Below are 25,156 nucleotides of genomic sequence, written 5' to 3' on the forward strand. Positions count from 1 at the left end.
CTATAAATAATGCCACTCACAGTTTTATGAGAAAAAAGATAAACTTGACATACTCAAATGATCCCGTTCCCACGCTGTTCACTGGCGATGCAGACATGCTCTCTTCTGAGCATGTCTGATGGAGCTGAACGAGCATCGTCCAATGACGCTGATTGGCGTGGCAGAATGACTTGCCCCGTCAATCAGCACCTTTCAAGCATGGAAGCGGCACGATGATGTCATCGCGCCGCTAGCCAATCAGCGTCATTGTAAGGCACTGGATGGTCGGGCACGGAACCTGCCCTGCCATTCAGTGCTAATGCATGTATTTGGCTGTCGCTAGCACCGGGGCCCCCTCCGGTGCTAGCGACACCTACAGGCATGAGAGGGCCTGTGTCGCCTGGCCCATACTTGTTGGAGGATCGGCAGCGTGGGCCCCATAGTAGCGGCGCCACCGCTGTAGCAGCCATAACGGCTGCTAGCGGCGCCACCGGGCATATGGGGGGGCGTGTCGGCTGGCGGCACGGCCCCCTCATGCCCCGTAGCAGCCGATACGGCTGGTACCGCGGTAGTTATGCCACTGCTTTCAGGTAAAATGTATCTTTTAACCCAGGCTTAGAAGATTGCCTGGATTGGATATACATACTGTAACAAACTCTCATCTTTGAGACCTATTAGGCTAGGGCCACATGGAGCGGCCCTGTCATGTAGGAGCGGCTGACAATTACCTCGTTAAGAGGTATTCCGGTTACATGCATGCGCACTGCCGCTCCATTCATTCCCTGTGGGAGCGCCGGAGATAGCCGAGTGCAGTGTTCGGCTTTTTCCGGCGCTGCCATAGAGAATGAATAGGGGGTAAGTTGTTGTAATTTGCAAAATCGTTCGGCCATAAAGGGTGTATTAATTCATGGACGCACGATTTTGCAGATAAAGGGACGGTTTACCCCCGTTAACATGCGGCCACTAACAGGCTGTTTGACAGCCGCACCGAACGTGGTGCCGGCACGGTTGTTAGCCGCATTGTGACCATGTCAGGGCTGCTCTGTGTGGCCCTACCCTTAGGTCTGTACAAGTATTTGGCCTTTCAAAATTGTTCCCATTTACTGACAGCAATCAGATATCCTAAAAAATTAGGAACTGAAATGCAAAGTGTTTTAGAAAGTCTCAAAAAATCCCATTATACAGACAGTAATGATTAAACTTTATTTACATCACAAGCCCTTCTAATGTCGGGGGATGTAAGATGCTAAAACAATCACAATTTACTGGTTGCATCAAGTGTGCAAATTAACCAGCCGAAGGAAAATCAAATGCACTGGGATAAGGCCTCGTTTACACGAGCGTGTGCGTCTTGCGCACGCAAAAAATTTGCCGTTTTGCGTGCGCAAAAGGCACTTAACAGCTCCGTGTGTCATCACCATGTGATGCGCGGCTGCGTGATTTTCGCGCAGCCGCCATCATTATGACACTCCGTTTGGATGTTTATAAACAGAAAAGCACGTGGTGCTTTTCTGTTTTCATTCATCCTTTTGACAGCTGTTGCGCGAATCACGCTGTTCGGACGGAAGGGCTTCCGTGTGACATGCGTGGTTTTCACGCACCCATTGACTTGAATAGGTGCGTGATGCGCGAACAGCGCACAAATATAGAACAGGTCGTGAGTTTTTTGCAACGGACTCACGTTGCACAAAATTCACGGACTGTCTGCATGGCCCCATAGACTATTATAGGTCCGTACGACACGCGTGAAAATCACACGCGTCTCACGGACGAATAACACGCTCGTGTAAACAAGCCCTAAGGCTTTATTCAGACGACCGGGAAAAACGTCCGTGCAACGCGCGTGATTTTCACGCGCGTTGCACGGACCTATATTAGTCTATGGGGCCGTGCAGACATGTCCGTGATTTTTACTTAGCGTGAGTCTGCTGAAAAAAGTCACGATATGTCCGTTCTTTGGGCGTTTTGCGCGAATCACGCACCCATTGAAGTCATTCGCGCAACAGCTGTCAAACTTTTCTGTTTACAAACATCCAAATGGAGTGTCATAATGATGGTGGCTGCGCGAAAAACACGCAGCTGCGCATCATATGCTGCTGCCACACGGAGCTGTTAAGTGGCTTTTGCACACGCAAAACGCCGCATTTTTGCGTGCGCAAAAACGCCACGCTCGTGTGAATCCAGCCTAAGGGTATGTTCACACGAGGGCGTCCGTAACGGCTGAAATTACGGGGATGTTTCAGCCTGAAAACATCCCCGTAATTTCAGCCGTAACGGCATGTGCAGGCGCTTGAACGCCGCGTCCATTACGGACGTAATTGGCGCTGCTATTCATTGGAGTCAATGAATAACGGCTCCAATTACGGCCAAAGAAGTGACAGGTCACTTCTTTGACGCGGGCGTCTATTTACGCGCCGTCATTTGACAGCGGCGCGTAAATATACGCCTCGTGTGAACAGACAAACGTCTGCCCATTGCTTTCAATGGGCAGATGTTTGTCAGCGGTATTGAGGCGCTATTTTCGGACGTAATTCGGGGCAAAAACGCCCGAATTACGTCCGTAATTAGTGCGTGTGAACATACCCTAACTCATATGCCTCAATCCTTCTATTAACAGACTCCCTTTAAACAAATCTATATCACTTTTCCAAGTTGCTAGCAGTAGGAGGGGCTGTGACAACTTCAAAGAGTTTTTATAAAAAATGAAGTCCTATGGTTGTCATATAACTACATTGGATCTTATGAAGAATTAATTAATAAGTAATACTGCCGTGCAGGAAAACTTTAGCCAAACCAACAAAGAAATAGAGCAAATATTAATTTTAGATACTGGAGCCCCCCTTTAAGAAGAATATTTTAGGTTACTGTACCTTTAATTTACAAATGCCACACGTTCAGAGAAACACTAATTATCCATGGTAATTGAACTCGTCTATTTACATTCTCCACAGAGAAATTTTCCTTTCCATTGTTACATTTCTTACAATGCTCATTGTCTTCTGCAGGTGGCCATTTGAATCCAGCTGTAACATTTGCCTTGTGTATTATGGCAAGAGAACCTTGGATTAAGTTCCCAGTATACACCTTGGCACAAACCTTAGGAGCGTTCCTTGGAGCCGGCATTGTTTATGGCTTGTACTATGGTAAGTGAAATACAGAACATTATATACAGTAGGACACTGGTCCTCATCCTGTTGCTCTCCAGCTGTCACAAAACTACAACTCCTAGCATGCCCTGACAGCTGAAAAGCATGTTGGAAAGATTTGCACCTCTTCCGTGTTTTGGACCAACTCCTTGTTTTTGCCTTCCAAATACTTATGTCAGTTTTGGAGAACGGGCTTACCTTGCCGTTCCTGGGAGCCCCATAGGAATGGAGTAGTAGTGCGCATGCTCGGCCATCCTCCTGTGGATAGGTGATAAATATTAATTATGGGAAAACCACTTTAAGCAAAAAATGAGCAAAATTGTTCTGTGTGAAAGTGGCCAATAAGTAAATAATTCCTGATCCCCACATAATGTGTCTTTGCACTGAGATATGAACCGTGTAATTGTACTACATTTACAAATATTTCCACTTGCCACCATAAATAATGCACGTGACACCTAGAAAATATATTCTGGAGATATTTGTATAAGGCTGGGTTCCCACAGTGCAGATTTGCTGCAGATTTGCTGCAGATTCTGCCTGCATTTTGAAAGTCAAAACCTGAATTGGATCCAGGAGGGGAAACATAAAGGCTATTCTTTATATATTACTGCTGTTAAGGTTCCGTTTCTGGCTTTGGCTTAAAAAATACATGCAAAATCTGCAGCAAATCTGTACTGTGGGAACCCAGCCTAAGGCGTCATGCACACGACCATAGTTTTGCGGCTGTATACTATCCGCTATATACGAACCACAATTTTGAATAGCATAAAACACATGCTAACCTATGGGCCAATGCACACAACCAGGTTTTCCACGGTCCGTGCATAGCACGGAGTACAGACCGCAAAAAAAAATAGGGCATGTCTTTATACGGTCCGCAATTGCAGTCCAGGCTCATTGAAATAAATGCACATCTTGTGTGTGCACGGTCCGTGATTGCGGACTGCCTGCAGATGACACGCCGCGGCTCATCCGTGCCGTAATCACGGACCGTCACACAGCTACGGCCGCGTGCAGGAGGCCTAAGAGGGTGCAGCAATTTTCAAGGCCAAATTTTTAAAACACAAGTATTTACACCATTGTAAAATATGTATTTTCACAAGAGCTATTGAGAAACATTTACAAAGATTTACAAAGAGAAAAATAAAATATAAATTAATAAAATAAAAATAAAATCGAAAAAAAAAATGAAATAAATAAAAAAAAAAAAAATGAATCTAAAATAAAAATAATCAAATTGTAAAAATGAAAGAAATAGTAATGGCATTAATGGAATTGTAAATAAGTAAATACATCCAAGGCTCCAGAATTACCACTTGACTTTCAAGTCTTTTGGATGCAGCAGTTGGGTTGCATAACATTGTAAGGTAACTTGTATCAACATGAAGTAGAGTCAATACTGAATATATGGGAAGATTATATGGACATTTTTTTTTCCTGCACAGAAATCACAGTAGAAGAATGTCCACCCCCCCCCCTCCCCACCTTCCTAAATACAAAATGTCATAAGCGGCTTGTTCAGGTTTTCCCACTTATAAACCTATAATTTTCCTGCCAAACACAGCAGGTTCCACCCAAGAGTTTTGTTCCATGAGTGAAATATAACTAAAAATAAAGCCATTAGGAAATTGCAGGATGTGACAATTACCTGGGGCAGCGTTCACACGCGACATTTTGAAGTATTTTGATTATGTGTTAGAGAGCCAATTGGATGATAAACCCACCAGAACAGGTTCCACCAGCACCAGGTTGTTGAAAACGGTTGGACTTCAACCAAGGAGGTAAAAAAAAAATACAAATTGCAACAATATTATTGAGTGTCATTGTTTGCAATCTCTTTATTATGTGTTGCAAACAATTATTTCAATTGTGTGTTGGAAACAAATGCAGGTTAAGGGCAGGATCACACACGCAGTTTTGGATGCAGTTTTTGGCTCTATTTTTTAGCCAAAGCCAGAAGTGTATCCAAAGTGAAGGAAAGGTATAGAGAAAAGACAGATGCATCGCCGGAAAAATGTAGAAAGTCCTATGGGAAAAATATTCTGCAACTCAGACAGATTTCTCAATTTCTTGCGTTGCGGAATATTTTCCCCATAGGCTTATATTGTAACGCTTTTCACAGCGTATTTTTACGCTGCAGAAATACAAGGCAAATACGCCACATGTGACTTCCCCCTAAGGGCTTGTCCGCATGTAGCGGAATTGCTGCAGAAAATGTCTGCAGCAATGGCGCAGACACTAGTAGGATTTCCGCTGCGAAAAAAACACCGCATTTTTTTACTGCAGAAAATGGTGCAGATTTTAGGAGTTTTTCTCAAGAGATCGTGATATCTCCTCTGAAAAACACAGCAGCTCAGTCCACTTTCCGCAGCAGGAATTGACATTCTGCGGTACGACAAATATGCACCGCAGGTCAATTTCTGGTCAGACATTTTACGCAGCGTGTGGATGAGATTCTGCTGCGTTTTGACCGTCTGCAATTCCGGATGGAAAACACACAGCAATTCTGCTACGTGTGGACAAGCCCTAAGACAGACCAGGTCAGGACTAGTTTTCAGGCTATAAATTCAAACAATGAGTTGTTTTATTTATAGCGTGCAAGCAGAGATCTTGCTACTGATGAGGTACTTAAACTCAGAGTATTTCAGAAAGCTTAAGAACTTTTCATTATACAATGATGAAACTTTATATAAAACCAGAAAACCCCTTTAAAATGAATGTCTACCTTTTGAGATAGACAGAGGGGGGAATTTATTAAGATCGACGTTTGATATGCCAGTCTTAATCTAAACACGTTGGAGTCAGATGTCCCTAATTTATAGCACCTTTTAATAAATTCATCGTATCTCTGGCAAGCCTCGCGCCAGAAAATCATATCTATGCCACACATTTTTGGCTGCTTGCAGTCACCACTAGGGGGAGCTTACTGCATACTGTTTTATCATTGAGTTCACTTTATAAATGGATGCAACAAGCAGGCAGCCAAATATGCAAAATGTAACTATGTGTCTGCAGGGAATTGGAACTCTGCATAAAAAAAAACAAAGAGCCTTGACCCCCGGGCTCAGGAGTGACCTATCAAGGGATATGTGTATAGTTGTTTGTTTTTTTACTCTGTTTAAAACCTGGATAGATATTACAGCAACTAACAGTACACTAGTAGTGAATTCGGTTTGCAAAACCCCATTCACATTTACTTGAAAAATTCCACACGGATATCAGAGAATGCTGCGGATTTTCAAATTCACGGTGGGAATTATCCACCGCCTCTGGACCAGGCCTAAATGGTATATGGTAGTTTGGAGGGTAGGGGTGACTATGGTACAGATTTTGCCTTGTGTTTGGCACTGCATATTCCTTTGAGAGCAGGCTTTAGATAACATTTTTCCTTTCCTATAATTTCAGATGCCATCTGGTATTTTGCAAATGACAATCTCTATGTAATCGGTGCGAATGGCACAGCTGGTATTTTTGCCACCTACCCCACGGAGCATCTCACTCTGATGAATGGCTTCTTTGACCAGGTAAAGAAATGTCTTCTGATACAAAAATGGAAAAGATGGAAATATTCAGACCACTGTATCGTGTCGCATACAAGAGTTCATATGTAAGGAGCATTTAATAGAAAACCTATTACTCTCATCTAGGCATATGTTGTTTCCTTTGCTGAAGGAACAAAGGGGTTGTGAACCCCTCCTAATGGTATGCAGGCCATGTATATTACATGTGAATAAATATTCAGGTATAATGTGGATTTCAGAATTGCCAGAACAGGTCTACGATAAGGTGTCCTATAAAAGCTAGCCAAGAACTAGAGCTCTGATGGGAATATTTTGTGGCTCCTTTCCCCTCCTCGAGCTATAACTTAGGATCAATACTGGAAAAGTAATGTATTGTATTACAAAGTCACTCAACTTTATATATAGATTAAAGGGGTTGTCCCACAATTAAATATTACATTTCTTTTGTAGATCTCCACAACATAACAATTTTTCAATTGGAATATTTTTTTAAAAACGACTCCTGTGTCTAGATACAAGTGTTACATACTTGTTATGGCGCACCTTCTTGTCATTTGATTCCCTCTCAGAATGTCCATCTAATGTGTCCAGTGCATGCACAATAGCAGGAATCACTCCGCCTCCCCTGAATGAGAGAATTTCGGGAGGTTGAACTGAGCTCCTGAGCATGTGTGACCACCAGCAATGGACACATTAGGTGAATGTTCTGAGAGGGAACCAAAAGAACACTGTATGTAACAAGTGTGTAATAGCAATATCTACACACGGAAGCATTTTTTTAAATTATTCCAATTTAAAAAAATTATGTTTTCCCTAATCTAACAGAAAAATAGAATATTTAATCATGGGACAACCCCTTTAGTTCTACATGTAGTCTGTAAAGTGATGTCCAGTGGCGGAGCTTCACTTTAAAGTGTAACTAAACTTTTATAAAACTTTTGACATGTCACAGTGACATGTCAGAAGATTTGATCAGTGGGGGTCCAAGCACTGAGACCCCCATCAATCGCTAAAACAAAATGCCAGAAGCGCTCGGGGGAGCGCTGTGACGCTTAGTTTCTGATCGGCTTTCCACAGAAAGCCGAGCAAGTGGTGTATGGGTTTAATAGAAAGTTTTATAAAACTTTTATTAAAGTTTAGTAATACTTTTAAGTCCTTTTTGGTGATTTTTTTTCCCCCCACAATACAATCCACAGTGGGACTGTCATCTCCTGTACATTGTACATTTCTAACTTCAGTTTTTAGGATTATTTCATGATTGTTCTTGTAGAGTATTTTGCCTGTGGCAATGTGATGTATACACAGACATATGTGTTTCAGATCAGTAGTGCTCAGTGAGCTTTTCCATTCATCTTCAGCACTATCTCCGAACCTCCGATGACCTTCAGACATGTCTCCGTAATTAAATATCCCCTCACATGCCTTAAAAATCTGACCTTGACAATACACCAGATGATTCTTCCCTACTCCCGATTCAATAAGGTCTTTGTTCGACTTCAAGAAAACAAACATCCATTAAACCCTCCAGGACTCTGGTCAGGAAATAGTTAAATAGCACTCCTCCCTTAAAGGAAAAAAAATTCCTCTGATTTGTTTTCATCAGTATATTTGTTAAAAATATTTCTGGGAAAGCTGGGTGATCATAAATGAGGCTACTGAGTCCCCACATGTGTTGTCATCCTGCTTTCCTACAGTTCAGCACAGCACATCTATCTAGTTATATAGCGAGACATCCCCAATGTCTGTATTACTGCCTAACTAGGAAGATTTGCCATTCAGGATTCTGGAAAGTTGAGTGATAACTCATATTGGAGATGTATTGGCAGCCAAATTATTTGTCACCAAGCTTTCCCAGAAACAGGATGGGGTGACTAAAGAATTTCTTGTACATTTTATGTTTTTTTTTGTGTTTTAATCTTTTTATTTTATTAATATAAAAAGTGTCTCTTTTTTACCTCTTCCAGTTTATTGGCACTGCAGCTTTAGTCGTTTGTGTCTTGGCCATCGTTGACCCTTACAACAACCCCATCCCCCGTGGGCTTGAGGCCTTTACTGTTGGGTTTGTCGTCCTTGTCATTGGATTGTCTATGGGCTTTAACTCTGGTTATGCCGTCAACCCAGCTAGGGACTTTGGACCACGTCTATTCACTGCCTTGGCTGGTTGGGGCACAGAAGTTTTCACGTAAGTGTAGAAATTGTTAATTAGGTTACAACTTTTTTTGGATCACATCCCCCAACAACAAAAATAGTAGTTAAATTCCTTTAGTCCGTAAGAAAGTAAAATAAAGATGATCTATCACTACCTCATTTATTAAATGGAATCTCCAGGCAGTAGAATCTGTTCATGTATTTGGTATTTTGCTTATGTTATTACATGTAGTATGCATTTTTTCAGCTTATTCGGTCTGTAAAGTAATAAATAGGTGCTAGTGTACCTTAAGGTATTTTCTGCATAGCCGAGATCTCAGCCTTGACAGGCGATTTTTATGCAGCAATGTTCGGCACTCTGAGTTTGTGCAGTCTACTACTTCATGGCTGAGTTGTTGTTACTCCTAGATGCTTCCACTTTACAATAATGGCACTTATGGGTGATCGGGGCAGATGTAGCAGATCAGAAATGTCAAGGCCTGACTTATAACAGTGCCAGGTGTAAAGCCACTAAGCTCTTCAGTATGAACCATACTACTAGCAATGTTTGTGTATGGAGATTACATGACTGTGTGCTTGATTTTATGCATCTGTTTACAATGGGTGTGGCTGAAACACCTGATCTCAATAATTAGGAGGGGTGTCCACATAATTTTGGCCATATAGTGTATACATAAATGTTTGTAGATTAACTTCAACTTTCATGTTGTATTTTTTCCATGTAACATATCAATAAAATTCACTTTGTTCTTATAGTGCTGGCGAAATGTGGTGGTGGGTCCCCATCGTCTCACCTTTACTGGGAGCCGTTGCCGGAGTTCTGGTCTACCAACTAATGATTGGCTGCCACATTGTTCCTGCGCCAGAGTCTACTGAACAAGAGAATGTCAAGTTGGCCAACGTCAAACATAAAGAGAGGATCTAAAGAGGCAGCCACTAGAGGACTGAATACTCATAACATGGCTGGAACTAGCCAAGAACAAGACGGCGGTTGACCTCCGTGTGTCTTAGACATTAGATATTTTTTGTATACTATTAGTAGCTTGTCAGATGTGCAGAAACGTCTTCCGCTTTTGAGCAGATACGTCTTTCCTTATCATGCTCTGTACATAAAGCATCTCTGGACTGTGGTATTGAGTTATGTAAGAGCACCGTATTTAATCCCATTTCTCAATGGCATGTGCACCATAGAAATAGCCCCTATAGCTACTACGTGGCCTTTGGAGAGGAGGAAGGTCCAGCTCGGGTTATACCCATCAACCTTCTTTTTTTTCCAGGCTCCTCAATGTTACCGGATAGGGGGAAATGGAACCTCCAATGGTCAGGCTGTCAATCTCTCCTATTAGGGGCAGGTAGAGAAGGGAGTGTGCAAGCTCTGAACCCTCTCATCCAGGGATTAGGGTTTGGTGGCATGAACCAGCACAAGATTGGGGGACCCATCTTAAATAATGCTATGTGACACCATGTCTTCTCCTGTCAATTGCTCCTTATAGCACTGAATGCAAGCACACTGAGTTTATAACGAAGTAACCTTTCTTAGATCAATCAATATTATTTGTCATATTTTTAGGGAGCAACCAATTGCAAATATTACAAATTTTATTAGTATTAACCATGCCCTGAAATATTACCTCTCCCGGAGTAGCTACAAACATATAGTTTAATGAACATTGGATACTTTTGCCAAATCTTTCAGCTCCCTTTTAGTGTATTATGTGGGACACGCAATTCATGTTGCCTAGCGACCACCTATCTTCCTGTTTGGGTGACCACAATCAGTACCACTTGATATACTCAAAGGGGTTGTATGGGATTAGAAAAACTTGGATGCTTTCTTATAGAAACTGTGCGACTCTATGGACTGTGTTTGGTACTACAGCTCAACACAGCCTGTCGACATGTGGTTTTGTTTATGGAAGAAAGCAGCCATGTTTTTCGTATCACATAAACCCCTTTAAGTGTTCGCAGGAAGTTCTTTCTGCTCATTTAAGTTCTCACAGGAAGTTCTCTCTGCTGTACAAGAGACTCCCTGTCCACGCTACACAGGCTTGTTTGAGATCCCTCCCACTGTGATATTTGGCATCATGCAGTTATAGGCTGAAAAACATTAAGAGAAGGGGGTTAAAAGTACAGGATCAAGATAGATTGTACGTCACGTGCTATCTGTGTATTGAGTGGGAGGCTTGGGCAAGACTTTGTGTAGCAAGCGGAGATAAGCTTAAACTCTAAACTGGCCATGGATATTAGTGGAAAGTCTGGTGGCACATGGGCAAATAATCGTTCAGGTGAGACACCTAAGAAATTGCACGACTTTTTGGTCATTTGGAATCATTCTATGATGTCCTACACTCAAAGGAAACTCTGATTAAATAGAGACCAGTCATTCGTGATTGGTCTCCAAGACCATTTTCACCAATGAATGGCAAGAGAATTCCAACCTGGCCAGACTGGCCTGAGGAAGACGCTGGTACAGCGTTGAAACGCGTAGCCACCATTGTTTGAATAAACAGATATATATTTTAAATACTTTGCTTGCCATTTCCCCTTCTTGCATCAGCCATGCAGCAGCGCCCCGTAAGATCCTTTTCTTTCCCATTGTTTCAATTATAACCTGGCCAAACTGGGCAGTAATGAAATGTCTATGGCCGGCGTCATTAAGAATTAGTAGATCCAGAGCCATGGATATACTTGATGCATATACAATGTATAAATCCACTACCATGTATGTGTGGCTCCAATGGGCATTTTTGTAATACTACCAGCCAGGCCAGACCATTGACTGCAATTGCAATATATTAAATTTATCATCAGACAATGCTTTTGTTTTGTTTTTTTATAATGATTTTTTTTTTCCTTTTTATAGAAGAGATCATAATGGCCAAAATTTCATATTAAGATGACGGCTGTAAGCTTTGTACATATACCTTATTGCAGTTGATTTTGCATTGGATACACTTCATGTGCTATTAAATACAACATTGTTATAGAAAGATTTGTGCATCCCTTTCATTATCTGTACATTGTGTGTGTGTGTGTGTGTGTGTGTGTGTGTGTGTGTGTGTGTGTGTGTGTATATATATATATATATATATATATATATATATATAGCCCATACCTGTATATTCAGTATGGGCCGTTAACATACATTACATTTAGGTGCATAATTATCAAAGTAATTTTATTCCTCATCTCAGGTTTTCTACAGCTTTACGCAACTTTTTTCAAAAAAAATTTGTCAACGTATAGTCAGTATCATGTGGCTTTGTCCATATGCACATATAGTATATACAAGAACATAGGTATGAGGTCACGGTATGTCAGTTAGGCCTCATGCCCACTTCAGTTATTTTCTTCAGTGTGCAATCCATTCTTTTAACGGATGGCGCACTGACACATTAATTTATATGGGGCCATGCACACTTCCGTTGTTTTAACGGAAACGTGTGGCCGTTCCGATAAAAATAGAGCAGGTCCTACTCCTGTCCTTTTTTTATGGAACAGTCTCGGACTTTTCATTAATTTGGTCCGTGGAAACAATGGACCGCACATGGAAGCCATCCGTGTGTGGTCCGTGTTTCACGGATCCGTCATTAGCGGCCGTACGACACCCAACGAAAGTGTGCATGAGGATTAATGGGCATGAATACAATACGAATAATTTTCATCGTTTCTGACTCCTAACTTTAAGCTCCATGATGCTGAGCCTCCTTAAAACTTCTCCTAACCAAAGCAAGTCCTGAACCTGGGCTCTTTGATTATGGTATGAAACTGTTCTTCATTGTCAGAGAAGAGTGAGGAACAGTCACAGCTGAGCATGTTGATATCACTTCCTACTGATGAAAATATGGATTTTGCTTATGGTAGTACATACCCTCAAGGCAGCCATATGCCATGGGGCTTATAGTGTAGGCAGGGTCCTGTTTAGGTGGCTCTATTCGACTTCTCCATGAGTCAAACTAAGGTGAGGGCAGGCATGCTCCGAAGGCTATGGTTTCAGATTGTGCCCCACCACCCTTGCCCCCTGTAGATCAGCATGATAATTGTGAAGGAACTAACGCAAGAGCCATTCTGTTTATCTCGTCTACAATGGATAAAAATGAGAGAAATAGGCATCATGAACAACCACCACATTATAATTTTTGCATTGGGACCCACTTACCTCTCTTCTAGGTACTCCTGGGATTTTACATATTTCTGATTCTCAAAATGTATTACTCATTCCATTTTCCCACGTAGCGTAAATGCTCCGGAATTTTCGCAACAGAATACTGTGCGTAAATTTCACAGCATTTACAGCAGCAGCAAAGTGGATGAGATTCAGAAAATCTCATGCCCACGCTGTGGAAAAAAAAAAAATGCAGCCTAAACATGAATAAATTGACCTGCTGTGTGGAATTTAATTCCGCAGCATATCAATTTATGCAGCGTTTTTGTTGATTTTTCATTGTGGCTTTTCCCCATTGAATTCAATGGGGATGCAAGACCCGCAACAGAAAGTCCAGGGTTGCGACTTTTGCAGCGTATTCGCAGCAATTACGCTGCAAAGATCACAACTACAGAAAATTTTAAAAAATCATACTTACCCAGAATGTCCTCCTCCTTCCTGCAGTCCGGCCTCCTGGGACGACGTTGCATTCCAGGTGACCGCTGCAGCCAATCAAGGCTGCAGTCCATCTGTTCAGATGGGCTGCAGCGTCATCCAGGGAGGCCGGACTGCGATGGAGAGACGCGTCGCCATAACAACGACCTACGTAAGTATGAGCTGTTTTTACTGCTGCTTACCACAGCAGAAGTTCCATCCGATGGTGGCCTGCGAAGGGTTACCATGGCCTGTAATAGATTATCAGATGCCACTTAAGACTATTTGTACCAAGATGCTACATAATACTACATTTCGAAAGAGGTAAAAGTCGGTCGCTGAGGACTGCTCTGTAAGGAAAAACTACATTAAGCTTCCTCTATGGATAGATATATAAATGTGGTGCGGTTTTCGGACGGAATGTACTGCGGGTTCCAGGTCGGATACACTGCATGGTTTTTACGCAGCATATCCGTCCTGTGGGAACCCGGCCTTAAAGGACATTTTCCATGTACTGTGGCTGGTGGTAACACATCGTCCATTTGCATAACATCTAAATTGGTGGTAGCTGAAACTTTAGTAAAATTTAGACTACAGTGGATAAGATCTGTGATTTGTTGTCTCTAGTTGTTTTAGAACAGATCCATGGTAATGTGACAAGAAACTGGTTTCCTGGCATGGATTTACTATGGGTGGAGAATGTGTTTGTCTGACACCAAATTGGTAGAACAGGAAGACATGTTGGCAGATTGACTCACCTTTTCCAGATCACTTTGCTGGGAAAACACTAGCAGTGAGCCATAAATTGGGTTGTATTATTTCTAATCCTTTATCACCTCTCTGTGTCCTTATGGTTTGCTTAGATACTAAGAAGACCCTAGTAGCTGGCAGGTATATGATTAAATCGAAAAACTAATGTGCCAGAGGAACAATGAAAACCAATTTCCCAACTACTGAGTGTTAATAAAATATAACTTTTAATGGTATGCTAATAAAATGTCCAAGGATAGACAGCAAAGGCCCAATGAGTTAAAATATAGCTAGATGATAGATGCAGAAATGTGAATGCTTGCGTCAGCAGCTGCAGACTGCTGAACGTACGCTGGTGTCACAGTGAATAGTAGTACAAGGCTGGTACGATATAGCGATTAAAATTGTATTAGCCCCCCCCCCCCGACATGTTTCGCTGTAGACACAGCGTCCTCAGGGGATCACAATGGGGCTAGTGAGCGCGCGTTCTACTTCCTCTTCATTTAGAAGCTCGGACGTGCCTCACACAGGATTCACCTGTGTGGGAACCAATAGGATTCCCCAAACAGGGGCGAGCCTCCATATAGCAGGATTGGCATACAAGTTAGCCAATCAGGGAGGTGTGTGCAAGGTCCAATTAGTACGCGCAGAATGCGCATGCGGATAGCGTCCCAGACTGGACTTAGCCGATTTGATGCTTCAAAGGGCAAGTGCGCATGTCTGGGCACTTAGAGTCCGCGATATTGGAATTCTATATACTGGATTGATAGATAAGTGATGGATAGGCGTTCAAAAGAACAAATACCTAAGTTAGATCTAGAAGTCCATGTATAGGAGACTTAACTCCTGATGCTAAGGAGGTCGGCAGGCTACGTTATGTATAGGAATAGTAAGTAGTACCATTAGTGTTATGTGGTATATAGACACTATGGGGTAGTTAATCATATTTATTGAAAATGAATAGACCGGAGTAAATACACTTCTAAGCATGCCTAACAATGCGCTGTAAGAGGAAAATGGTGTTCTGTGAACGGATTTTATTACCGAGTATCTCGATTTAACGATGAAGAGGAATGGCATCAACCCAAATGGACAAACAGATTGGTGACAGTTAAATTATTTATGGAGTAAGGATACCACATATATTTACAATAGTGATACAGTCAATATTATAGTAAAATGTCGACATAATGTCAATGAATATGAATAAGTGTACAATAGGCATACAGATACAAGAACTATAAGAAGGCTACAAAAGTGAAGCCTTCATTTAACCCATTAGGGCTTAAAGAGCTTAATCTATGGATCCACCTGGCTTCTTCCTGCAAAAGCTTTTTATCCAAATTTCCAGCTCTGGGACCCAGTTTGATATGGGTGATGCCCCAAAATTTGAGGGCACTAATGTTATCCTGATGAACGGATCTAATATGTTTAGAAAGAGGGGTGTCCTCTTTGGTGTTAATAGTACTGATATGTTTTGAGATCCTCCTTCGGAGCTGTTGAATGGTCTTGCCCACATACAGTTTGGGGCAACGGCACTGGGCTGCATAGATAATACCGCTGCTTTGACAATTGATGAATTGTTTGATAGTAAAATTCTTTCCATCAACTGGATTGGAGAAGGTCTTGCTTGTGGGCATGAATGGACAGAAGGAACATCTACCACATGGGAAGGGCCCATGTGTGGGGGGTCGGAGCCAACTGCTACACAAGGTAGAAGGTCTCGAGTAATGGCTGTGTGTAAGAAATTCCCGGAAATTCTTACCTCTCCGATAGGTGATATTGGGAACGCTAGAAATTGTATCACACAAATCTGAATCTGCCTGTAGGATGGACCAATGTTTTTGTAAAATATTCCTAATTTGATAGGAGCAAGCGTCAAAGTTCCCTATGCATCTGATAATAGAGGATTGATTACTCTAGCTCTAGCATAAGCTCTATGCAGAGTCTTCTTTGGATACCTGCGTGCTAGGATTTTTTTGTATAAAGTGTCACATTCAAGTTTGAAAGTATGTTCTTCCGAACAATTCCTCTTAGCTCTCAGGTACTGACCAATTGGAATGCCTTTCTTAAGAGCTAGTGGGTGGAAGCTTCCCCAATGTAAGAAACTGTTTGTAGCAGTTTATTTTCTAAAAATGTTGGTTTGGACACCGCCACCAGGATCCAGAGAGATCTTAAGATCAAGAAAATTAATTTAGTTCGTGTGTATGGTGTGAGTGAATTTCATGCCGATGTGATTATTGTTGATGATGTCCATGAAATCAGAAAAGAGGGCAATATCACCATCACAAAAAATGAGTATATCATCGATATATCTACCCCAAAATAAAATGTGACATGTGAAAAAAAAAATGCTCATTGAAAATCAAAGTGTCTTCCCACCACCCTAAAAATAGATTTGCATAAGCGGGTGCACAAACAGTGCCCATGGCAGTGCCTTTAGGTTGGTGATAGAATTTTCTGTCAAAAAGAAAATAATATGAGTGAGTAGGAATTGAAGTAATGATAGAGTAATTCTATTGTGTGCCTGAAACTGGGTCCCTTTAGTGTTTAGAAAGTGTTGCACAGCATTGAGGCCCAGGTCATGCTTGATGTTGGTATACAGTGACTCTACATCAATGCTGGCTATTAAAGTTTTTGAAGAAACATTAATCTACTGGATCCTGGTAAGGGTGTCCTTAGTATCCCGTAGGAAGGATGGCAGAGCTGTGACAAAGGGTGATAAGATCTCATCCATATACATGCTGATCCCCTGTGTTAAATTGTCATTCACCGAGACGATTGGTCTACCGGGTATCGGTGAAACGTCTTTATGAATTTTGGGCAAAGCATAGAATGTTGCTAAAGTAGGATTGGGGTTGAACATTAACTTGAATTCTTCTAGAGAAATTAGGCCATTAGATTTGGCATCATTGAGTAAGGAGCGTAACTCCGGTAAATAGCGGTCAGTGGGATTTTTATCTAAGATGATATATGTAGAGGTTTCGTCCAAAAGCCTGTGGACCATGGTGACGTAGTCCACTCGATTTAGGATAACAATATTGCCCGATTGTCAGATGGCTTGAATATAATTTCATCATTTTTACAAAGTTCATCCAAGGCAGTTCTTTCTGTGTTTGTAACATCTGGGCGTGTTTACTTGTTTTACTAGCTGGGCATTGTGAATAGAAGTGTATGATGCTGACATATGATGCTGACAAACACTTCTATTCACAACGCCCAGCTAGTAAAACAAGTAAACACGCCCAGATGTTACAAACACAATACACTCCCAGTTGGAAATAAGAGAAAACACACTCCCAGTTGTCCATTAGAAAGGCTCATTTGCATAAATATAAAATTGCTCATAACTTGGCCAAAAATTATCGTTTATAAAAAAAACAAAACGTTACTGTTATCTACATTGCAGTGCCGATCACATGCAATAGGAGATAGGGATTTGATAATCCGGTGACAGAGCCTCAGAGTTTCCTTGCAAATAGGTTAATGTCTTTTGTCCAGGTAAACTCATCAAAGGCGGGAGTGGGGGTGTAAGATAAACCTTTATGTAAAAGCATCTCTTGTTGTGAGTTCAGCTGGACACATGACAAATTGACTATCTGCATTTCGTCTGAGGAGTGATTCCCACTGGGCGTTATTTGATCTGACTCCACGATGCACTGTGTAGTCCTAAAAAAGGAATAGAGGAGAAGGTATTTGCAGGTTCATAGCTACGGGACCCATATTTACTGTGGTCATGATATTTCTCCCAGAGACATCTCTGTTTGTCCCCATAAACGATGGGGTGTTTGGTATCCCAGATGTTAGTGTAGGGGGAACCAAAGAGGCTACTGAGGTACCAGGTATAGAAGTAGTAATACACTGTCCATTGTAGGACGAGCATGCTGAAGGTGTTTTTCTTGGGCCAGTAGGTGTCCTTTTGGATGGATTGTATTTCCTATTTTTAATTTTCTGTTTGGCTCCCAGCCTGCTGCGTTCAGCAGTCTGCAGCTGCTGACGCAAGCATTCACATTTCTGCATCTATGATACTCTATCCTGCCACAGCTTGGCAGAGTTTATATAGAGCATGTGCTGGTCAATTCTAGCTATATTTTAACTCATTGGGCCTTTGCTGTCTATTCTTGGACATCTTATGATTTGCTTAGCTGATGGTTGGTTATTTTTTAATCCCTCAACAAAAAATCTCCTCTCAATCATTTTACATAACCGTAAACACTACAATTAGTGTAGCTTTTAACGTTAAAGTTTCAGAGACTTTAATAGGAGAATTGAGAACATAATTATATACTGAAGACAAAAATACAAACTTCTGCTCAATAACGTGTTTATTTGGGATCAAATTTTTCTAATAAGTCAATATCCGGCCTCCGCCTGTACGTCATCTCAAGATTTATGAGTGTATGTCTGTCAGGAGAATGTAGTTGTATTGGTGCCATTATGTTCACAATTGCCATATGAAGATAATCTCAGTAATAGATAATTATGGTAAGAATTAGTCATGTGTTCAGTCTTCTTTGCTGGAACAACCTTATGATTCGGCAAACTAATGAAACCATAATACTTACAACTAAATAATATTTTCCGATAGTGTAAACTAGCGTATTTAAACACATATTCCCTGGAATATGTGCCCTGTCTCTATGGTGTATACAAGTTGTAAGTACGTAAGTGTATTACTATGGCTAACTTGGCTATGGGGGCACTGTAGTTAGCTCTGTTCTGAGGGCTCTTTGTTTGGTACTGTAATTATGGCACTGTTACTAACACAATTGTGGTTGACTTTTACATGGGCATTTTGGTTGGCTCTGTTATGGGGGTAACTGTAGTTGGCACTGCAATGGAGGCACTGAAGCTGACTGGCATAATTTGGGACCGTCAGGGGTGTAGCTAGAAAGTGCTGGTCCAAACAGCAAACACAACTCCTTTACAATTCCCAACATGGGCTGACAATTGACTGTCATCAGACCACAAAGTTGTAGTTTCACAGGACAGGAATCACAACTCTTGGGAAACTATAACTCAGCGATATAAGTAAAAAATGCAGTATAGGGCATGGTGGAAACATCAAACCCCAGAACAGACCCCTATAAAATTTAGACCCCAGACCAGACCCCAAAATGAATTCTAACCCCAGACCAGATCCCTAAAGTAATTCAGACCCAAGACCAGACCCCAAAATTCATTTAGACCCCAGACCAGACCCCTAAATTAAATCAGACCCCAGCATAAGGCCCTTGTGTGCTGGGTCCCCTTGAATCCACTGGCTCTGCAGTAGCTGCTATGGCTAATAAGGTGGTAGTTACACCACTGGGCACTATGGTTATCTTTGTAATAGGGACCCGGTACCTTGCATAGAAACATTATACTGTAAATTGCTCAGTTATGGAGGAAAATGTACTCAATTTGTTGACATATTAAAGTCTGACCAATTAGTATTTCTAAAACAAAAAATGGTGGCACTCACAGTAGAATAAATTTGATGTCTACATTACATGAAGAACTCAAATGTGAAACTAGTTTCAAAGATAAAAGCGGGATAAGATGATACTGAGCAATAGGAGAGTTGTATGTTTTGAATGGAGTTACCTTTCAAACCTCATGTCAATAGACGATATGAAAGTCAGAGAGGCGAGTCCGGAGAATATCAGTAATCAGCTGCTCTCAGCGCTGCCTTGTTTTGGTTCTCTGGATGTTGATGAGAAGATAATTTAATATTATGAATTTAACATCCACTTCTCAGAACAGGAGACAAGACAGGAAGCTGCACAGAGCTCGTTCTTAAGCAATTATAAGGGAAATAAATGAAATGCGCAAAACTCTGAAATGTCTGAAACTCTGCAGTTAGGATACGATAGGATACGATAACTGTACCTTGGATTTTGATGTTAATATTTTTGTGTGGTTCAAAGTCACATTAGGTTAATAAATGGCTCTTTTATTTTGTCATATTAACATGATTGGAGCAATATTCAGTCCTACATTACATCATAAACACAGTTTATAAGATTTTGTTTTTTCCCCCGAAAATAATATAACTACTATTATACTACACCCAATAGATAAGAATATAACTACTGTAACGTCTATGGCCATGGCCCGTCGTTCTGACTTAAACCTTGACGGCCATGGCCATGGACATCTTACCTGTGTGCAGCGTCGTCCTCCTGTGAGGCGCCGGCACTCACTTCCGGACATCGAGACAATCTCTGGCGGGCGTGCGTGCGCGGTCTTAAAGGGCCAGATCGCGCATTTTGCAGGAAGTCTGCAATCTAGCCCAGGATGCCTTGGGCTATAAAAAGGGCTCTGCCCTCTTGCTCTTTGCCAGAGCATTGTTTGTTACCCATAGTTTGTCCTGCTAATGGTCTCTCAGTGTCATCCAGTTTCCCAGTGTACCTTGTTCCTGTATCTCGTATCCTGTTTTCGTGTTACACAGTTCTAGTGCCGTGCTGTGCTGTTGCCGTGCTGTGCTACAGTCTACACTTGTTTTGCTACGCCTCACCTGACGTCTTCCCGCCGCCTGGTCCTGGACGTGCATGCCTCGCTACTGTCTACGTTGCCTCAGGTATCCTCGCTGAAGTATTGAACTCTGTACGTTACCTGTTTGGCTAGCTGCCATCCCGCTACGCGGTACGGCACAGTGGGTCCACTCCCCGCTACGTGACAGTACGCTCTGGCCATGGACTCCGCTGGTCAATTCAAAGGCATGTCACCCTCCCAAGCCATGCAGGCGGACCTGCTGGATCTCCAAGCTAGTCAGGATCAGCTCCTTGTGGCAGTGGACTCTATGGTGCAGCAGCTAGGGATACTAGTTGCTTCTCTTCCTGCCTCTATGCAAGCCCCTCAAGCCGACCCTCCTGTTACTCCTCCTGGCAGTTCCGGTCCGGATCCTCAGTTCTCGCTGCCGTTGCCCTCTCAGTTCGATGGAGACGAAAGTGCATGTCGGGGGTTTCTGAACCAATGCCACATACATTTTACCCTGCACTCCCGAGCATTTTCGTCGGACGGAGGCAAGATCGCATTCATCATATCCCTCCTGACTGGCAAGGCCCTGGCATGGGCTAATCCTATCTGGGAACGTCAGGGACCCGTGAACCAAGATTTCCAGGGGTTCGTGCGAATATTCCGAACTGTTTTCGAGGAGCCAGGGCGAGTCTCATCGGCAGCCACTGCTATATTCAACCTTTGCCAAGAGGACTCATCCGTGGGCGAATATACGATCCAGTTCCGGACTCTGGCAGGAGAGCTATCCTGGAACAATGAGGCCTTGGTGGGATCCTTTTGGCATGGCCTATTGTCCGAGATAAAGGACGAACTGGCCGCTCGAGACCTATCCTCTGCCTTGGACGACTTGATTCTGCCTGCAACTCGGGTAGACATAAGGCTGAGGGAGAGATCTCACGAGGTTCGTCAGGAGCGTCGGCGTCCTAGACTGGCGCCCAAATTCCAGCAACCCCTCTTGCCTCCTTCTATTGCTTTGCCCGAGGTCCCGATGCAAGTAGACCGACTAAAATTATTGGTCCAGGAGAAACAGAGCAGGCGCACCTCTGGACTTTGCTTATATTGCGGCCTCGCTGGCCATGTTGTGCGTCTGTGCCCTAGGAAGCCAAAAAAAAAACAGCGCCTAGGTTTGGTTGGAGAGACAACCCTGGGCGTCAACACATTGAATAGAGAACTCTATTCCAAACTATTCATTCCCGTAACCATCATTGCTGGCGAGAGGTCCCATCCAGTCTCTGCCTATCTGGACTCCGGCTCTGCAGCCAACTTCATCTGCCAAGACCTTGTGGATCTTCTTCAGTTGCCTACTATCCTGCTTGAAAGGCCGTTGATCGTTGCCTCGGTGGATGGGCTGCCATTGCCTGACCCAGTTGTGTCCGTGACCAAGTCGTTGAGACACCAAGTGGGAGCCCATCATGCTGAACTCATCTCCCTGTTCGTCCTGTCCAAGGCCGTCAACCCCGTGCTGCTGGGTTTGCCTTGGCTCTGTCGGCATGCCCCCGTCCTGGATTGGAACTCTGGAGAGGTTCTCCAGTGGGGCCCAAAGTGTCTTGACCGCTGTCTGGGCCATATCCAGTCACCACAGCCTGCTCCTCTTCAGCCATTGACAGGGTTGCCTTCTTGTTTCTCCATGTTCTCCGATGTCTTCAACAAAAAGGAGGCTGAGACCTTGCCGCCACATCGGGCATACGATTGTCCGATCAACCTGGTTCCTGAATCGTCTCCTCCTCGTGGTAGAGTGTACCCTCTCTCTTTGCCAGAGACCCAGTCCATGTTGGCCTACATTAAGGGGAACCGGGAGAGGGGTTTCATTCGTAAATCCTCATCCCCGGCCGGAGCGGGGTTCTTCTTTATTAAGAAAAAAGATGGATCGCTATGACCTTGCATTGACTACCGAGGCCTAAATCAGAAAAAAAATTCTATGTACAAGAATATAACTACTATAATACTGTTCTCTTTGTACAAGAATATAACTAATATAATACTGCCCCCTATGCACAAGAATATAACTACCATAATACTGTCTACTATGTACAAGAATATAACTACAATAATACTGCCCCCTATATACAAGAATATAACTACTATAATACTGCATCATAGGTACAAGAATATAACTACTATAATACTGCTCCTATGTACAAGACTATAACTACTATAATACTGCCCCTATATACAAGAATATAACTACTATAATACTGCTCCTATGTACAAGAATCTAACTACTATAATGCTGCCTCCTATGTACAAGAATATAACTACTATAATACTGCCCCATATGTACAAGAATATAACTACTATAATACTGCTCCCTATGTATAAGAATATAACTACTATAATACTGCCCCCAATATACAAGAATATAACTACTATAATACTCCCTATGTACAAGAATATAACTACTATAATACTGCTCCTATGTACAAGACTATAACTACTATAATACTGTCTTCTATGTACAAGAATATAACTGCTATAATACTACCCTCTGTATACAAGAATATAACTACTATAATGCTGCCTCCTATGTACAAGAATATAACTACTATAATACTACCCCATATGTACAAAAATATAACTACTATAATATTGCTCCCTATGTATAAGAATAAAACTATTATAATACGGATCCTGTGGAAGTATGTAGCTACTATAATACTATTCGCTTTCACATGTGTTTGGGGTTTTTTTTGTGTGTATAAGTGATCCTTTATAAATAAAATAAGATTTGATTGCAAATCTAAGATTATTCCTAGACCACAATAATGCTTTTCTTCATATTTCGAGCAGTATCTGAGGTCACATGGGGTTTCCTTTTTTTCAGAATTAAAAGAACTGTAACATATATGACTGATCATAATTTACCCTGAAAAGTCATTCAATCTGTTTCTATTTCACTGACCTATTTATAAAGTGGTATGAGATGTAAAGCAGGATCATTATCAGTTACATTGTAACTCTGCTATACAGTGATGTATGCCTAGTAGTGGAATGTCTATTCCTGGTATGTGTGGCCTTGGGTTACGTTATGTTTTTTGGATTCTCTAGGAACTGATATAGGTCACATCTTATGACAAAGGAGAGAGACACCACCAGGTGTGCAGAAGGAGCCATGGGGAGGGAAAACTTAGTGAAAGCCTTTTAAGGGGTTTTCCCATCAGAAGCATCTATGGCATATCCATAGATTAGGTGGATCATAGGTGGGGGTCCCCCCTTTAGGAACCAAACTCTTGTAAAAAAGGGTGTCCGCTGATCCCTGTTTGCTGATGCAAAGCGCCCGCCAGCCCAGTGATCCTTGCTTGACTTTTTTCATAACTCCCATAGATTTCCCTGTTGAGAGGCGCATGCAAGCACAACTACCTATAACTATAACAGATGCAATAAGTAGCATCACTAGCGTGAACAAACAGGGGATCAGGGGACCGCTGTACTCCTGGTAGGAGGAGGTCCCAGAGGTGGGACCCCAACCTATCAAACTTTTATGACAAAACCTGTTGATATGACATAAAAGAAGGTAATAGCGCTTTAATCCATTCCCGCAATTGGACGTACTATTATGTCCTAATTGCAGTGTTCTTAATACAATAGGACATAATAGTATGTCCAGTGGATAGCACGGGCACCAAACCTGTGCCAAAAACAGGAATAGCAAGTGCCCGCTGTAATATAAAAGCGACATCTGACAACAATGACCAGGATCGGAGATAATTGCTATGCTGGCAGTTTAACCCCTTAGATGCCGTGGTCAATAGTGTACACGGCATCTAAGAAGTTAGACAGAGGGACAATAGCTCTCAGAAATCGGTGACAAACTTTTTTTTTCTTTTAGTGTTCAAAAAGAAGTAAAACATAAAAAAACTATACATACTAGTATGCGATATTGTCTTAATCTTACCAACCCATAAAATAAAGTTATAAAATACCTGCTATTTATGCTGCATGGTGAACAACATAGTCTTTGAAAAATTGTAGGATTGCTGCTTTTTTCTATTGCCTTTCAAAAAAATTAAGAAAATCGAATCAGTAATTGATATGCCCCTTAAAATGATGTAATTGAAAAATACAATTCATTCAGAAAAAACAAAAAAGCTTTCACACAGCTATATGGATGGATATGTAAAAAGGTTATGGGTCTCGAAATGCAGCGACATAAAATAAAAAAATTACTGCTACATGCCAAAATAGGCTTTCTGCTTAACCCCTTAAGGACGTGGACTAGTTGGCAAATTCAGGACGCAGCCCTATTTTTCAAATCTGACATGTGTCACTTTATGGGGTAATTAGCTAAGCGATTCTAAGATTGTTTTCTCGTGACAAAGTGTACTTTAAAGTGTAGCTAAATATTTGACAAACTTCTGACATGTCACAGTGACATGTCAGAAGTTTGGATTGGTGGGGGTCCGAGCACCGAGACCCCCACCAATCACTAGAACGAAGCAGCTGAAGCGCTCGTGTATGCGCTCAGCCGCTTAGAGTCTGTTCGGCTTTTCCGGGAAGCCGATGTATCGGAGTACAGGCTCATAGACTTTCTA

General features: G+C 42.1%; 1 protein-coding gene across 1 annotated transcript in view; it reads left to right on the forward strand.

Moving 5' to 3' along the window:
* AQP3 (aquaporin 3 (Gill blood group)) overlaps positions 1-11,787 on the forward strand; it is a 47,623-nt gene extending 35,836 nt beyond the window's left edge. Inside the window, exons 3-6 of the mRNA XM_075840395.1 lie at positions 2,985-3,122; positions 6,534-6,652; positions 8,614-8,831; positions 9,554-11,787. Of these exons, the coding sequence (XP_075696510.1) occupies positions 2,985-3,122; positions 6,534-6,652; positions 8,614-8,831; positions 9,554-9,722 (644 nt within the window). The 3' untranslated portion in view covers positions 9,723-11,787. The remainder of the gene's footprint in view (positions 1-2,984; positions 3,123-6,533; positions 6,653-8,613; positions 8,832-9,553) is intronic.
* Positions 11,788-25,156: the final 13,369 nt, after the last annotated feature.

Source organism: Rhinoderma darwinii, chromosome 1 (assembly GCF_050947455.1).
Source record: "Rhinoderma darwinii isolate aRhiDar2 chromosome 1, aRhiDar2.hap1, whole genome shotgun sequence".
NCBI classification, from domain to species: Eukaryota; Metazoa; Chordata; class Amphibia; order Anura; family Rhinodermatidae; genus Rhinoderma; species Rhinoderma darwinii.